Source organism: Xyrauchen texanus, chromosome 3 (assembly GCF_025860055.1).
Source record: "Xyrauchen texanus isolate HMW12.3.18 chromosome 3, RBS_HiC_50CHRs, whole genome shotgun sequence".
Taxonomy (NCBI): Eukaryota; Metazoa; Chordata; class Actinopteri; order Cypriniformes; family Catostomidae; genus Xyrauchen; species Xyrauchen texanus.
The window spans coordinates 33,179,324-33,196,684 of record NC_068278.1 but is presented as its reverse complement, the minus strand read 5'-3'; the positions used below and the strand labels follow the sequence as shown (position 1 = coordinate 33,196,684).

Genomic DNA, 17,361 nt, shown 5'->3' with positions numbered 1-17,361 from the left:
AAATGCAGCTTCTGTTTACATTTCTTCACTAAAACTATTCCAGCTTAAGATGGAGGCAAAATTAAGTGAAGAATTAAGGGGAAAGAGGCAGGATTAAACCATGATGACACATTTTGTTAAAAATGCCAAGCTTGAAAGATTTTCATAGGGAAATATTTTATGGAACTTACATCAGTTCAAAATTTCATTATAAAGTCATTATATTAGATTTAGTAGTGGTAGGGTTGAGGTTAGCATAAAGTTCAGTGGTAAGGGTAGGTGTAGGGTTTCTGTAGGACAGTGGGGCCATTATTAAATTAACTTACAAAAAGCTCTTCCTGCCAGCAGCTGATGCTAAGCGTGACATAAGTGCATCGGCGAGTTCATACAGGAATTCGGAAGTGCTACTTATTTACAGAAGAAAAACAAAAGTCACGCGTGAGTATGGCCATATCAAACAGCAGTAGAGCCCTGAATGGAAGCTCCGATTTAAAGATAAAACGTTTTAATTATCGACTTGTTTCTTACATAAACCTATCGATTTGCTTCAGAAGACATTCACTGATTAACTGGAGTTGCATGGATTACGTTTATGCTGCCTAAATTTGACTTTTGGACCATCAAAGTGCTGGCACCCGTGTACTTCCATATATGGACCTTATTCTAGAAACCTTTATTTGTGTTCTGCTGAAGAAAGACAGTCATCCACATTTGGAATGGCATCAGGGTAAGTGAATAATGAGAGAATTTTCATTTTTGGGTGAACTAGTAATAATCACTTTATTACAACAGGTGGAAAAGTTACCAATAAAAATTTATCATAAATACAATTGAAAATATAAACATAAAAATAATCCATGATTTAAAGATAGATTAACACCAATCTCATAAATATTTGTTTCATACAGCTACAACAGTGATAGTCAAAGACAGTTATTTGATAATCCACTGTATTTTCCACTGAGTTTGGACATTAACTTTATTACAACCTGCTGGTGGAATCTCCAAACTACAAATTTAGGAACTGATTTGGGACTTTGTGCTGAGATAAGACGTGCTTTTGAAGCGTCTTAGTGCAATTACCTATTTCTCAGGAAAATAGCAAACTGCACTTTGCACAACTTCATTAACATTAAATACACCCACAGTTTGTGCACATACACCCAAAGGGAGCGCAAACACTCCCACGCATGCCCAATTGTGCTTTATGCTGATATGACGTTGCGCAAGGTTGTAGTGTGTAGTGTTGCGCTTTCCGTGCTTACGAAAACAGAGCTCAGTGTGTGGACATCACATGTGGCTCTCACCAGGGGGTTACCTTCTAGACCAGTAGTTCTCAAACAAAATATGATGAATGCCCCCCTACTTCGTTCCCTTACCACTATTGTTAATATATTTTACCTTTGTCTTTTTGAAAATTATTATTTATTAATTAGAAAATTATTTTTTTAGTTTTAACAGTGGTATTTGCAACAAGACCATAGTAAACACATGGAAGCATGGATCTTCACTACCAAGGTTAGATGTAACATGATTTCTATAAAACTATGGCATTTTTGTAATTATAAGGCGTAGACCTACTCTAAACACAAGTAAAAACCATAAATACAAAATAAGTGGTAACAAAAATGTATTATATTCCCTCACTCCCTAATTATAATTTATTAAATGTATTTCAATTTCAATGTAGCCTATGATTTAATAGAGCTGAAATAGTGATATAATAATATTTATTATCAATCATTTCTGCCTAAAGTACAGTTAGTGCTACTATAGAATATTCAATGGTGGTAATGCAAAATGCAGTGCCGAATTTAAATGGTTTCCGCTTCTCGCGCCTTGCTTCTCACCGATTCTCGAAAAGCAACAAGCTTTGCGCTTGCACTGCTCAGTCCATTGAGCCGTATCCATCCACAGAGCCATACAGGTGCATTAGCTGAGGTTGTGCCTCTGCCTGTGTATTTGACACTGCTAAGTCAGATGAACCACAGCACAAATGCATACCAGCCTGAATATCTAAGAACCAACTGTTATACTCCAAGTCTATATAAATGTTTTAATGCAAAGAGGAACTTGATGATAGATTTGATTAACATGACTGAAAAATGCCCCCATTTGTAACCTAATGCCTCCCTCTCTACTAATTTGCTCTCAACAACCCCTGGCATCCTTTGAATGCTCCCAATGAGAACCCCTGTTCTAGACATTACTGTTCTAGACAGCTGGATGAAGTGTCGTGTCTAGAGGGTAATCATCCGGATGCATATTCATGCAATTTTCAATCACTATGTTTATTATGTATATTTGGGGTGCCACAAAAAACCTACCCCACCCATAAACCTAACCCTACCCCTAAATTTAACCCTAACCTTATTAACCACAAATGCAACTCTGGCAAGACTTTGGCATCCAGGCGGGTAACCTTTTAGACATCAGAATGCTGGGATCTGGCAATTTTACATTTTTAATTCTGACGCATCATCCTAAAAATTTGGTGTTTATGACACTGAAAACCAGTGAGAAGCTTCAAAAATGTCTGCCTGATGCATATGTACATGAATCGACAATTAAAAATAGTGCAGACGGAATGTAAGAACAAATCATGTGAGAACAGGACAGATTGATGAACTCAATTGCAAAATGGATTGCTGTTAACTGCAGGCTTGCCAATGATGGGTTTAAAACAAACAATGTTTTGACTTTTACAACCACTTTTTGTATTGTCTTATCAATGCATTTCTCATCTTATGGGGCCTTTCTCAGAAAATATTGATATATGCTATTAATTGTGATTAAATCTATTAACCTGCACGTCATGTTATTAATTAAAATAAAAGTTTTAATGGATTGACAGCCATCGTTAATATATTGACATCTCAGATGGATGATCCCCCTCTGACACAACAACTCTGATTGACTCCCTGTACTCTCTCTCTCACACAAACATTGGTGCTCGAGGTTAGACACACAGCATTCATTAAATACATCAGCCTCATAAATCTAGCACAGTAATTCAGCATAACACCTTCACTGTTGCTTTAACATTCCTCAAACAACTTGCAGTGAAATCATCTGGAACAGCAATGTGTCCATTCCTGCAAGGAGCAGCTGTTTGTGTCCTCTTAGGCTTATCTGTTGTGTCGTCTGTGTATGTTTGTTTAGGTTAAGTTTTACATGAGAGAGAAAAGGGATACAAAAAAAAGAGACCTGTAAGATAGCCATCTCACTGATGCTCTCTGGTCTGGGCTAGGTTATTTTTCCAGACAGCATGCAGTCAAACATCTGCAAAGATCATCTGGCCCTTCATCTGAGCCTAATTAGGTCTCTCTCTCTGCTTTATTAAAGACAAGAATATGATTTATCCATCAGATACAGTATTGTAACTGGACCACAGCCTGAAAATGGCAATCGATATCCCATTCTGTTAAAGCACAGATCATATGTGAACATGTATGGCTTGTGAGGTTTAATGCATTGTAAGTAATATTATGACATTTATTGAGAGGTAATGAATTGAACTCTGGAGGGCAGTTTTTCTAACCAAAACGAAGCCCAATTTTCAGAGCACAGCTTTCAATGAAGAATCTGAAGACAGTTTTCACTTTATTCCAGGACCAAAAGTGAAACAGAGTTTTTTTGCGTCCCAACCACAAATGGATATTTCTTACAAATTGTTTCTGAGAAGATATTGATTTGAGAGAGAAATTTTCATCACTTTTTAGAGCCAGATTTTTCCATTCTTAACCAGTGTTCCCACAGTCCAGCTGTTAATAATAAAATTTGGTCATTTTCTAAATCTGAGACAGTCGATAGACCTGAATCGGTGGAACACCTGCTTAGTAACTGAGGACAGAATGTAAAAGTTCAGTCTCCTGACATGAGAGGTATTAAAAGTGTGGAAAGGAGGACCCATAGTGGCTCCAGAAACACAGTTACACACGAGTCAATGGCTTTCTCAGGCTGTGGAGAGCAACTGGTGGCCAGAGTGAATAAGACTTGAATGGGGGCCTGGGGACCGCTGATAGATTTGCCATCAGAGCTACTTAAAGCTCTCACACACACATCAAACAGGCAGCACATAGTAAACATATATTCATCTCGGCACTCCCTTCGTCATAGCTCACATTCTCTAAAGGCAACGCTCTTCCCTCAATAATAATTGTGAGGAAAATGGAATTCATAAATATGCAATTATGTGTGTTTTGGGGGACACTTTTCTTAATAGCAGCCTTTGCAGAAAAGTCATTTATATGAGCAGCGGGGTACAATATGTTCAGCAGATCTGCCTGTGTGCATGAATGTGTTTATATATACGTACAGTGTTTATGCATGTGTGTTTGAGGCTGTATGTAAATGAGTTTTAAAAGACTCCAGTGTCTGTGAATCATTTCCTGTTTGCCATATTGATCTCATCATCCTGGGGTTTTACTATCAGATGCGCCCCAAACAAACTGTGTGTGTGTGTCTGTGTAAATGTTCACTCACAATGTATGATTCCTTATGTGTATACCAGCAATTCATACATTATTTTTGTGTGTATAATTAGAATAAATGTATGTGCATAACAACATACAGTGCCAGAGCTTAAACCTGCATAAAGTAATAAAGAGTGTGTGAGTGATGCTCACTCTATCTGGGTGGCAGTTCCTCTAGAGGGGTGGCTGGCTCTGCAAGCAACATGAACAGCGGGAGGATAATTTGGATTTGATTGGTTTCACATGTTTTTCATAAACAGCAAAGCTCACTCCCTTCAGTTTGCTCTGCTGTGTTTTGCTGAAAACATGGAATCCATTTGTCCCCTTCTCCCCTCCTTGCTATTTAGCATTACTGAGCAGCATGTCACATTTTGAACAGACCACCAGCGCGACTGGCATCTCACAGTTATGGTGACAGACTGTAATACCAGTGAAGTGGCATTCAGCTAAAGAAACTCAAATGTTTAACTGTGGATATCACCCATTTGCTTTGCACACTCCAGTTTGGATTGGAATGACAGATGCAACTTTGAGATGTGATGCATCATAAAAGGTGTTCAGCTCAGGTGCTGTAATATATAGGTAAAAGTTTTTTCTTTGAGCAGTATAATGGGGTTTTAGGATGCTAACTTTAGCTGAAGCTTTAGTAGGACCTGTGCAAGATATGTCTTTGAATAATACACACATCCAGTGTTTTTGTAAGCATAACTTACCTCTCATTCAGGTCATCCCAAGAGGTGCACTACTGGATTTCATTTAATGGCTAGAGTTCCAATATGAAGGATGTTGCCTTGCTGCCCAGTTAGTCAGTTCCTTAAAAGGTAGTGTTTCAGTATTAAGGTACTAACTGGTTTCAGACTGTCTTCACAATAATGTCATGTCTAATAATCTAGAACTAATTTAAGTGAGCTTTTTATTTATTAAAATGCAAATATATTAGTACTCGTAAAATAAATTAAAATATTCCCCTACAGCCAACAATACAAGTCGCACACAACCCCATTTTACTTCCGTAATGTGACGCATTTGCAATTATAACAAGTTACGATTTTTTTTTTTTTTTTACAGGAAAATCGAGAGGGAAATGTATTGTGTTACCTTATTTATCCATTGGGGATTGATTGGATGTTATGTTTCGGCAGTTCTGGAAGATGCTGTAACTACAAAGGCCTACTTCTGACTTGTGACGCTTTTTTTTTTTTCTTTGGGATTCATTATTTATCAATAAAACCCAGGAACGTAAATTAATAAAGTAAATAGGGTGAATTTGGATTTATTGTTGACTTGTCTCTGGTTCTTTGCAGGTCAGTGGAGTGACGTCGCTGTCTTGTTTACGGGCTTTTTGACGCTTTTGTCTGTGCAGTTTATGCCAAATTCTGAACCTACCTTTAGCACGTTGCTTTTATTCCAAAAAATATATGCTATATTTGCCATTGTTTACAGTAATCATCCGGGTTTGTTGATCACATGACCACCGAAGTCTGGTCTTCTTTAAGTTGGGCGTTCTTCTGTTTAGTCGGTTTTGTGAAGACCGGATATGCTTGTCGCATTTTTTAACGACCAGGTGTGTAGGCTACTCCAGATAAAGTGAACAACTGAGAATGTGTGAGTTGGATATAGCACTGTAAGCCTATGTCATGTCGATCTGTTCATGAGACAGGCCATGGAAGCATGCCGTTAATGGTTATGTTCACTTTCCTCTTCGTTCATCTGGCACGTCCAAATGTTAGATGTGTTCTGTAATAAATAAAGCGGAGCTCTCCAATAATGAGCTTTGTCGGCCACCCGCGCTTTATGGCGCAGTTAAATTAATGAAATTCACATTGCGCTGCGGTCTCAATACAAAGGCACAATACAAATCCAGCCACACTGTTTAAAATAGTAGGCTATTGGATATAAATAACTTGCACTTGTCAACTCCTTAGTGGAAACCATTTTAATTTAAAGTCAGAACTTTTAACGATTAGAGATTAGATATCCTATTAGGTAAGCAGGCCTAGACCAATGCCCAAAATAAACTAAAATAGAGACTATAATCTAATCATGATAAATGCAGAGCGGTTTAAACCGGAAGTAGAGGAAACCCTGAGCAAATTAGATTTTATGTGTGTCAAAATTTCCAACAAGCACTGCGAAACAAATGTTGACCAATGTCTCATTTGTATTAATTATTGGTTTATTTATTCATTCTTTGGCAGGCTTTCATGTGCCACTCATAAAATTAATCATAGGATATAATATTTTAGTAGCCTATGAAAATGTTTGACATTGATACAGATGAATCACCACAAAATGAGCTACAACTTTCATTCTCTTCAAAGTGAAAAACAAAAACAAAAACAATGACTTCAAGCTTTTTGAAAGTCGCCTCAAAAGTAAAAATACATTAACTGGAGCGGAAATTGTGTTCATCAGGTTGTTATAAAAATGAGTGTGTCAAGTGTGCAGCAAAAAAATATAAATAACAATTGTTGCATAATCTCATAAATAACCAAGAAGTAATTGTAGTTATACAGCATTGTAGGCCTATTTTTGTAGCCAACGTAAACAGCGCAATGTAGGCTATTTAACAACTATTTAACATTTACGATGTATCAAAATATTTGTAACAAGAGGGTTCGTTGCGAAAGTTTACAGTTAAAGTAGCCTATTTAATAAATAGGAAATACACAATTACGTTTTTCAACCTATTTTTAAGCTTTTTATTATGCGATGTCAACCCTAACTCATTTGTATACTTTTTAGCTATATAATAATAATAATAATTAAATCGGCAAACTAGCCTTAGTAAATGAACATTATAATTCATTGTTTAAAATGTATGTAATATTTGTTTATTTAGAATAATTAAATCATAGACCATAGCCTATTTTTGCTAAATAGTTTAGACAGTATACTAATAACACAGGGCTTAATATTCGATAGGCTATTTCTAATTAGGCTATAAAGATGATGTTTTTGGACCCATCAAGTAAAAATAAATAAAGTGTTACTACTACTTGCAATTGCTTCCAATAAAAGGTTCCACACTAAGTTGTTCACCTTATGCACCAGATAAACTAGCACGCTGCCATCTTGAAAATGTTGTCTTTGATCTTCCGGTCTAGCACATTCTAGATAATATACAATATGGCGTTGATGTCAACGAGTTATTTGCTAGCAAATAGTGGATTTATGGGTTGTATAGTTGCCGAAAGTTATCATGAGGATTTTAAAGTGTTCAGTTGATATCATAACAACTGGACGCAGTGGGGGGAGATTTTAAAACAAGAGTAGGCCTATGTCATTCATACAAGATACCTTCACGCTGTGGACATACTGATATGCCTCCATACTCATGAAAGTCCAAGAGACAACATACAGTCATTAAAAATATATCTGCAGGACACATCTGACCATCTTCTCATGTCATTCAGCCATGGCGTTATAGTTCAGTTGCACCAGCTGTGCGTAAGTTATCGCATAAGTTTGGACGTAAAGTTAACACTAGGGCTTAGTAACTACTAGTTTTTTTTTGTAATTCAGTGATTAATTTGGTTGCACCACCTGTTCTTCAGGCAAGACTTAACTAGCAGGTCGTAAGCTCTCCGTAAATTCACGTGTAGTCTCATAATATGAAGTTTACCTTTATCCAATATGCAGTTTTCAAATTTCTTCACAGAAGTATTAAAAATATGTCAATTCAGTTTGATCTTGTTACGGTTGATGCTCAAACCTTGTTTGCTAACGTAACTGTCAGCTGTAATAAATTATATCCCCATTAAAATACGATAAGTAATAAAACAAGATTTTATTAATGTTAAATGTAGCCTATGCAAATACAAATATTTAATAACTGTATCTAAAAAAAACAAATAAAGGACCATAAATAAACAAGTATTTTACAACAGGCTGGAAAAATAGACATGTATTAATTTTAATATCGTATATATTCTGTATATGTTGAAACTTGACACCGTACACAGGAAAGTGCACCGTTAGATCGGGTTCATGCTGAAGAGGTACGTTTTTTACATAATGTTTTCTTTCGTAAATGTAAACGAGTGTAAATACCAACATCATCATGTCAAAAGGACTGAATCCTGTCAACCTAAACATGAGCTCATTGATTTTATTATATGTCAGTATGCTTCTTTATTCCAACCCTTAGGCTACTCCTGGTCGGAGTTGCACCAGATATGCGTAAGTTAAAACTTAGCCTATAGTTGTGGCGTAAATGGCCACTAAGTCACAATTTACGCACTACTAAATAATTGTTGCACCAATAGGTAGAATGCTAACCCCGAACTAAATATTTACGGAAGCCTCCGACCACCAGGAATAACTGAAGGCATAAAAACAGACTAATATTTTATGACATCATTGAGCTCAAGTTTTGCGTGACAGTCATCAATCATTTCGACATACAGTAGGCTATGATGTTGACATTTACACTCGTTTACATTAGAGAGAGCGAGAGAGAGCGAAACCGATGTAACGGACCAGTTTTCAGGATGCGTCGTCCGGTGTCAACACATTCAAAATATTAAAATTAATACATTTATATTTTTCCAGCCTGTTGTATTAATATTTATCACCCCTAATTTATTTTAGATACAGTTTCTATATATTGTTATTTACACATCAGGTCAAATATACTATTTATCAAATTTACATCGTATTTTAATGGGGATATAATTTATTACAGCTGACAGTTACACGAGCAGACAAGGTTTGCACATCAACCGCAGTAAGATCAAATTGAAATTTATGGCTTTTTAATACTTCTGTGTACAAATTTGAAGGCCGTTTATTGGATCAAGACAAAGTTAAGTCTTGCATTACGAACAGGTGGTGCTACAAAATTAAGCACTGACTTAGTTACAAACTATTAAGCCCTTAGTGTGAGAACTTACGTATACAGCTGGTTCAAACCTACCTGGTTATGACTGTTAAAACAGGCCGGGTGAAGGGGTGCTTCTACACACACACACGATGTTATATCATTGTGGGGATTTTATACAGATCTAATGATAATTTATATACCCTAACCCTCACTGAGACCTTTTTGCAATTTTACATTTTCATAAGAACATCGTTTATTATGTTTAATAACCAATTTCCCCTTACCGCTGGATGGGCCCCAGAAGGTGATTTCAGGTTTTACTCTCCTTGTGAGGAAATTCGGTCCCCACGGTAGTATAAACATGTAGCTACACACACATACAAAAGTGTATGTTTTATTTTATATTAAGTTTACAACTATTTTAATCACATGCAAGCCTCTTAAAAATGTGGGGTGAAAAAATAATTAAAACATTTGCAAATAATTTCCTTTAATGTCATGAACTTGCATGTAAAATATTACGAGCTGTCCTGTTTAAAATGTCATGTCAACCACACATTTTTAACACAAATTAATAACAAGTTGAAACACTAAAAATTTCAGCAGAATTAAACGTATAACAATGAAACGCTTGTATCATGAAAATGTGCAGTGTGTCATCGCACTGTGAAGGTGATCTGCCAGGTGGTCCAATTTACCTTTTTGGAAAACAAACTTGTACAGTGACAGAAAAAAACGCCTCAAGAGCATTTCCACATAGGCCCTATAAAGAGGTGCTGTAGACTCACACCATCAACTCTTGCTGAAAAAATACTTTCTGTGCTCTCCCACGTAATCAATTGTGATCGACTTTTCTCAGTAGCTTCAGTACAATCCGGAAGTTAGATGACAAAAGTCGGAAGAGCGTAGCGCTGAAAAGGGGCGGGGCTGAATAAGGTATTTAGTTCAGTTTGCTGGTCATACTCAAATAACCTTTCACATGCAGACAGCCTTGCTTTTGCAAAAGGTTCAAATAACCCATAGGGAAATGCTGTCATTTGTGAACTTTTGCGGTTTTGCAGCAGTTGGACTAATAACGGGGACTGATCACGTGATTACATTTATTGCCATAACTTCACAGTCAATAGACAACTCCTTACCTCAGCGTTGGTGAAACAGGATTTCCACACTCTTTCTGCCCCCGTGTGGCCCTCACCGGACTCTCGCACGTGCCATGCAGTTCTCAGGAGCCCAAGAGGACGCACTGAAAGTTGAGAACAATATATTATCATGAGTTAGACTAAGCCGCCCTTTATAGTACATTGTCTGCAATGTGATAGGGTACAATGGGGCTAAAGGCACCTTTTAAGGAAAATTCGCTTTTTTTGTCTGGTCGCAAACAATAGGCCTATCAAGATTGAAAAAAAATATATATATATATATATATATATATATATTTTTTTTATTATTATTTTTTTTTTTTTAATTGAATAAAAATGGAGCAGCAATATTTGTCTTGAAAATAAATAAAAATGGAAGGTTGTTTTGAAAAAAATGAAAAAAAAATGCACTTTTGCCATTTACAAACAACAAATTAATCTCCATTGCATTGTGTCATAATCAGTCATGTTGAGGTGCGCCCCCTCCACTTAAGATAAAACTGTTTCATTTAATGAGTCTTTAGCCCCTGTAACATGGTTGGTAGATTACTATTTGTAGTGTTTTAAGAGAAAATAAAGTCAAAGTGCCTTTACCTGGGCTTTAGCTGTTTTACCCTAGGCTCTTTAAAAATGTAAGTACATTTTTAATTTTTTTTTTAATCTGGAAAACTTCATCATGTAATGTTCTCTCTGTCCCAGCCTTATTTAACATATATAAATGATATGACAAATGCAGTAGCCTACCCCTGCAGTAAACATATGAACTTTATTTGGAAAGTAATTTGGGGAAAAAATATTTAATTCATCAGGGGCAAGTCACAAGAGGAGGTGGAAAAAATGTCCTTGTATGCAGGTGGAAGGGAGAAGCTGTCTGCTGTCGGCCTAGTTGTTTTTCCCTCTTCCTCTGAGCTGCTGTTATTCCTGCAATGAAACCATGAATGTAAAATAATCAACTTTTTCCAGTTCTCAAGTCAAGTCATTTTTATTTGTAAAGCGCTTTTCTCAACACACATTGTTTCAAAGCAGCTTTACAGAAAATCATGCTTTAACAGACAAGGAAACTGTAATATCTATAATGTCTTACAATGATCGTTGTGTAGTTTGATTAAATATGATTGTAAAATGTGTATAGAAATTAAATAATTAAATAATAATTGTATTTATAATCCCAGTGAGCAAGCCGAAGGTGACTGTGGCAAGGAACACAAAACTGCATAAGATGTTGGTTAATGGAAAAAAATAACCTTGGGAGAAACCAGACTCGCTGTGGGGGCCAGTTCCACTCTGGCTAACACCATGAATATAATTCCAGTATTTGTTAGTAATATTTTGTGCTGATAATAAGATCCCTCTCTACTTGAGTTACTTGACACTATTAGCATCATTGTATGATGTTATTATATCGAAAATGATATAAAAATGCATGTTTATGAATTAGAATGTATGTAAAAATTAGTATTAAAATAGTTAAAAATAAAAAAAAATGTTTGCAGAAAAACTGAGTTTGAAGTGTGATGAAACCAGGGACTGAAAATTTTCCAAGGAACGAAAATGAAAACCGAATTATTTTGCAGAACATAACTAAAAGCAGGAACGAAGTCCCTTTAAGTTGTTGCGGAGTGAAACGTTATTTTAAAATGTTTTTTTTTTTTGTTTGTTTTTTCATGAGACCAAAGTCTAAATGGTTTATTACAGTACATTTTCGGAATTACACCATTTCCTGTTGCCCAAAAAAATCGTTTTCTCTCTTTTTAGTTGAACATGAGAAGCACGTGATTTAATTCTGAAGGAAACTCTTGCATCACACATTTCTTTGCCTTAGTGCACGGTGTGGATAGCCTTCCGTGACATGCTGAAGACCTATTAGAGAACTATATATAAATACTATGTATACATGCACATTTATTCAGTTACAAGGAAAAATATTGAGGTTAAAATTAAATTTCTCAGTTGTTTCCAAGTCTTCACTGAATTATTGTTAGATTAGATATGATGCTCCTGGGTCGTGATTTAGCAGATTTTTGTTTCATTAAAACAAATAATTAAAATATAATATATTTGCAGTGTTTGCATGCATGTAGAGAGAGATTTTGGTAATGTATATATTTCTTATATATTTATGTGGCTATATTTAATACTAAGAATACATTTATTGAAAAGATGTTATTTTATATAGGCTACTGTATACTTTGCTTGTTATGATTTCTATGCTGATAATTCCCCCCACATGGGGATACAATGTTTTAAATATTTTCACTTATTTTGGTTGAAGCCCTATTTAGAGCATGTTTTTCCAGACCAGGGCCCTTTTTCTTGAGAGATCTAGTTACACTGCAACTGGTTCATCACCCACCTAGCACAGAGACCTGTCATGAAAAAGTTATTAACTCTTATTTAATTTTGTTGTAACCGATTACCAGTTGGAAAGGAGGCAGCAAAACGCTAAACCAGAACAAAAAAAAATTTAGTTTCTGCTCAGCAAAAAAATTTTTTATATAAACTGTAATAAAAAGTTTCATGTGTCTGCCATTACAATCCTATTAACCTGTTTAGTCACATATTGTTTTTTTTTTGGAGCTAGATCCAGAATGCTTCCCAAAACAAATGCACACCCAACAGTGCAAGTAGTATTTGAAATATTGCTAATAAATATATAAAAATCTAAGACACCAGAGAGTTTAGGCTTTGTGCCTATTTTAAGTTTAATTTTAAGGTGCATCAAGTACACATACAAATATTGCACATTTAAAAGAATTATGTTTCTTTTAAAATGGCCCAAAATGGATGTATATTAACAGTAAAAATTGTTTCATTAAAGTGATCTATCCTTTTTTTAAGGACTACCATGAAAGGGGACAATAATATATAGCTTTACACTCTAGACTAAACACTAATAGTGTGAAGCTGCCATGCAATGTTAGTTTATGACAAAAATCACAAAGTGCAAAGTCAACTGAATATCTTGAAGAAAAAAAAAAGCTTTAAATTGAGATGTCCCTTTCTTAACAACTCTTATAAAGTCAACTTTGTAATCTTTACATTTTGCATTAATGAATCCATCACTTTTACCACAATGGAAATGCACCACAATGAACATATGCCTTTGGCTTTACTGTGTTTGTTTATCCTTGGCCTTTTTTTTTTTCTTTCTATTATATAGGATGGTGTATCATTCTTGTACATTTTGTAATAATTTGTCAAATAACAATAAATATTATGCTGCTTCTAGACTGTAGCCACATTTTTTTATGTTACACCAGTTGGTGACTAACTTAGTTAACAGTACATTGCACCTGCATCACACCTGCTTTCCCTTTGTTCAGCTGTGGCTTTGTCATATTCACTGTAAATAAAAGCAGGGTTTTCCATGGGATACATGCTGTAATACTGTGGTGGTTTGCTCACTGTATATGCTAATGGTTGGTGACTGGAATGTAAACCATTAACAGGGCCCAAACTTTGGTCCTGTACCACAGAGGCATATGGTGGTGGGATGGACTGGACTACCGTGGCCCTGTGGAAGGTAATGCGCTGATTGCAGTGAAGACAAATGATGTTCCTGAAAGGGGCAGCAGAGGATCTGTTCCTGATGTTCTCTCACCATCATTCTGCTTGCAGGCCTGGCAGGACAGAATTCGGAATTTGCACTTATGAGCATGAATGTATCTCCTACTGACAGTAGAATGGGCCCCAGCAGCGGTGTCCACTCATAACTGTGGCTGACATTGTCATTTGTCCACCCTATGGCTGTGAACGTCATGCAAACCAGACCCAAAAATACTCCAGAGAATTGTAGTACGGCACCGGCTTTGTCTCTGTCTGACACCTGGCTCTCTGTACAGCTCGGTGCTTGGCTGGGCATCACAGAGACAACATTCACAGAGTCATCACTGGGGCTTTGGTTGCTGTTTGAAATACCATTACAAGCACCACCAGCTACTGCATCACTAGAGATGGCAGTAAGATTTGTCCCTTGATTCCTACTTTCCTTTATGCTCTTCCGATAATCTTGAACACTGTAACGTTTCATCTGGCAAGCACCACACTGTTTTTGAATGGTGTCTGCAGGATTCACAGGACTCTTGTAACTGAGTAAGTATACTCGACTCATCTGAGTCTGGAGAGCCTTTAAAAACATTGTGTAACAAGTTATATCGATCAAACATATAATATCTGCTATGCACAAGTCTTGAACACCTAGTCATCATACATTTATATTTATGCATTTAGCAGATGCTTTTATCCAAAGCGACTTACAGTGCACTTATTAAAGGGATAATTCCCCTGGAGCAACATGGAGTTAAGTGCCTTGCTCAAGGACACAATGGTGGTGGCTGTGGGGATCGAACCACATATAGTTATGTGCTTTAGCCCACTATGCCACCATCACTCCCATCATCATATTGGTGTGCGCACCAGTGACACCTCCGTAACACATCATCAGAGGTGAACTTCCCTCCCTCCAGGACATATATACCAGGCGGTGTGTGAAAAAAGCTTGGAGGATCATCAGAGACTCCAGCCACACAAGCCATGGGTTGCTCACGCAGATGGTATCTCAGCATCAGGACCCGCACCAGCCGTCTTCATGACAGCTTCCTCCCCCAAGCAATCAGACTTTTGAACTCTTGATCGATCACGATACATATATCAGCACTGCACTTTATTAGCCTCAGACTGGACTCACATTTTATACTTCTCTTAATAACACACTGGCAACTGACTATCAAATGACACAGCACTTCATATTCCACTGATTACATTTTTTTTATTTTTTGGTATACAGTCTTATTTTGTGTATACTGTATATTGTATATTATTAGGTGTAAACTGTGTTATGTGTAAATCAGATGTTTATTGTAATTGTCATACTGCTATGTTGCTTGGAACTGCATCCAAGACTTTCACCCACTGTTGAACTTGTGTATATGGTTGAGTAACAATAAAGGGATTTGATTTTTGAGCACTGGAATGTGAAATATCTTTGCTGCATGGCAGGCCACGTGCAGGAAATTGGTAGGTCCTAATCTTGAAATTTTTAATACTAAAAATGCTTCATATGACTTGATAGCTTGAAGTCACTACATTTTTGGAGTGGCAATAAACACGCTGCCATGGGAGGGGCAAAAATATATGGCTTTACTTTCCAGACTAAACATTAATCTGTAGTGTGAAGCTGCCATGCAATGTATGTCCAAAATAACAGAGGGCAAAGTCAACTACATCTCTTGAAAAAAGCATATTCTTCTCAATTGCTTGAATAAATGTAAATGTTTTATAGTGTTTCACATTAAGAACAGAAATATTGTTTTGTGTTTATAACTTTACATCACCATGACTGGATAACGAATGTGTGCTGCATTTACCGCATATGCCTCATTACACTAGTATGAGAAGCCAATAAGATTTCAAGGAAAGACAGAATACTGTCTATGCCCAGATGAAAAGACACACATCATGTGAAATACTATTAGTCCACCTTGTCAAATTCAATTTCACACTGTCCCCTCCCAAGAGGCGATGTTATACATAGCTTATCAGTTACATGCACCACAAAAAATTTCGCAAACTCTTGCACATGAATTAGAAAGCCTTTTCAAACACAAGGGGATTGTGTTGCAATAGCAGTTTCACAGTGAGCCTTAACAGAGAGCGATAGAAAGAGACAGAGCTTTATTTCACAAAATACCAAAACACAATCTTCACTTTTACTTGTTCAAAGCTCTCTCTGGAGTCCTAACAGATTTGCTTAGCAAAACAAACTTTTACACAGGACACTGCACGACCTAGCAAATTTAAACAAGAACCAGGTTCACCAAAAACACACTATAACTTAGTCACTGTGATGAAGCATTTACTTTACAAAGTTAACATTTTACTATGGTATCTGTGTAATGTTTTACCTAATGGTAAATTGCATAATTATGTGCATTAAAAAAGAAAAACGAAATTTCTAAATGTTCCTTTCAATGTACCTTTGCTTTGAACAGAACTGATATTGTTTTTATCAGCCAGATTAGTGGGTTAAAAGTTTGGCGACCCACCGGCTCCTGGAACGAAGACAAGCAAACACACTGGATACAACAACAAAACACAAGTAAACATTAAATCGCCATGCAACTGACACTACAATCAAACACTAGATGACACACAGGACTTCACAATAAACAGATCAGGTCTCCATTAAATACAGATCACTGTATTTTTGTGATGTTGGGCAAGTGTGAAAAACGTATAAGGATCAGTAATTGTTTTTTGCTGTTGTTTTTTTTTTCATGTATATTTTATGCAGTTTATTATACTTTTTAGTTAACAATAAATACAGTTACATGCATCACTTGGTTTTGGAGGTGTTTTGAAACTATTATTAATTTATTTTATTAGGGACCAAGCACTGAAAGTGCGGAGGCACCATTGTTCTAAGGATTATTAGGGACCAAGCACTGAAAGTGCAGAGACCCTATTGTTCTTCTAAGGATTATTATTAGGGCCCAACAACTGAAAGTGTGGAGGCCCTATTATTCTTTTAGGAATTTTTTTTATTATTAATGCCCAGTGGAGGCCCTATTGTTCTTCTAAGGATTATTAGGATTGTTTGAAAAATGCATGCTTTAGAATTTGAAATACTCCTCCCAGGGGGTTAATTTTACAGGTACCAAATGGGGCTGACATGCCAAGACATTGACAATGCTAAATTGTGAACTGATATGTCCAACGGTGTTGCCATGGCAGTTTATTATCCAAGTAAAATCAGTTTTTGAAGTGAAATAAAAAAAGCTATTTGTTTATTGTAATGAAATGTACTGCACAAGCCTTTTAATTTTACATAAATAAAATAAAATAAAATATCAACTGAAATGTAAAAATACTAGAAAATCAAAGTCAGTTCTGACAGAGCTGCATGTTTGGTAATGGGAGTTGATCACAAGGATGTGGCTATTGT

At 36.3% G+C, this 17,361-nt stretch overlaps 1 protein-coding gene across 1 annotated transcript in view; it reads right to left on the bottom strand.

Annotated features, from left to right (window-relative positions):
* The window catches only part of tmem174 (transmembrane protein 174), a 40,073-nt gene extending 25,517 nt beyond the window's left edge, over positions 1-14,556 (bottom strand). The window contains 5 exon segments of the mRNA XM_052099389.1: positions 10,419-10,522; positions 11,239-11,339; positions 13,723-13,948; positions 13,951-14,067; positions 14,070-14,556. Of these exon segments, the coding sequence (XP_051955349.1) occupies positions 10,419-10,522; positions 11,239-11,339; positions 13,723-13,948; positions 13,951-14,067; positions 14,070-14,556 (1,035 nt within the window).
* Positions 14,557-17,361: the final 2,805 nt, after the last annotated feature.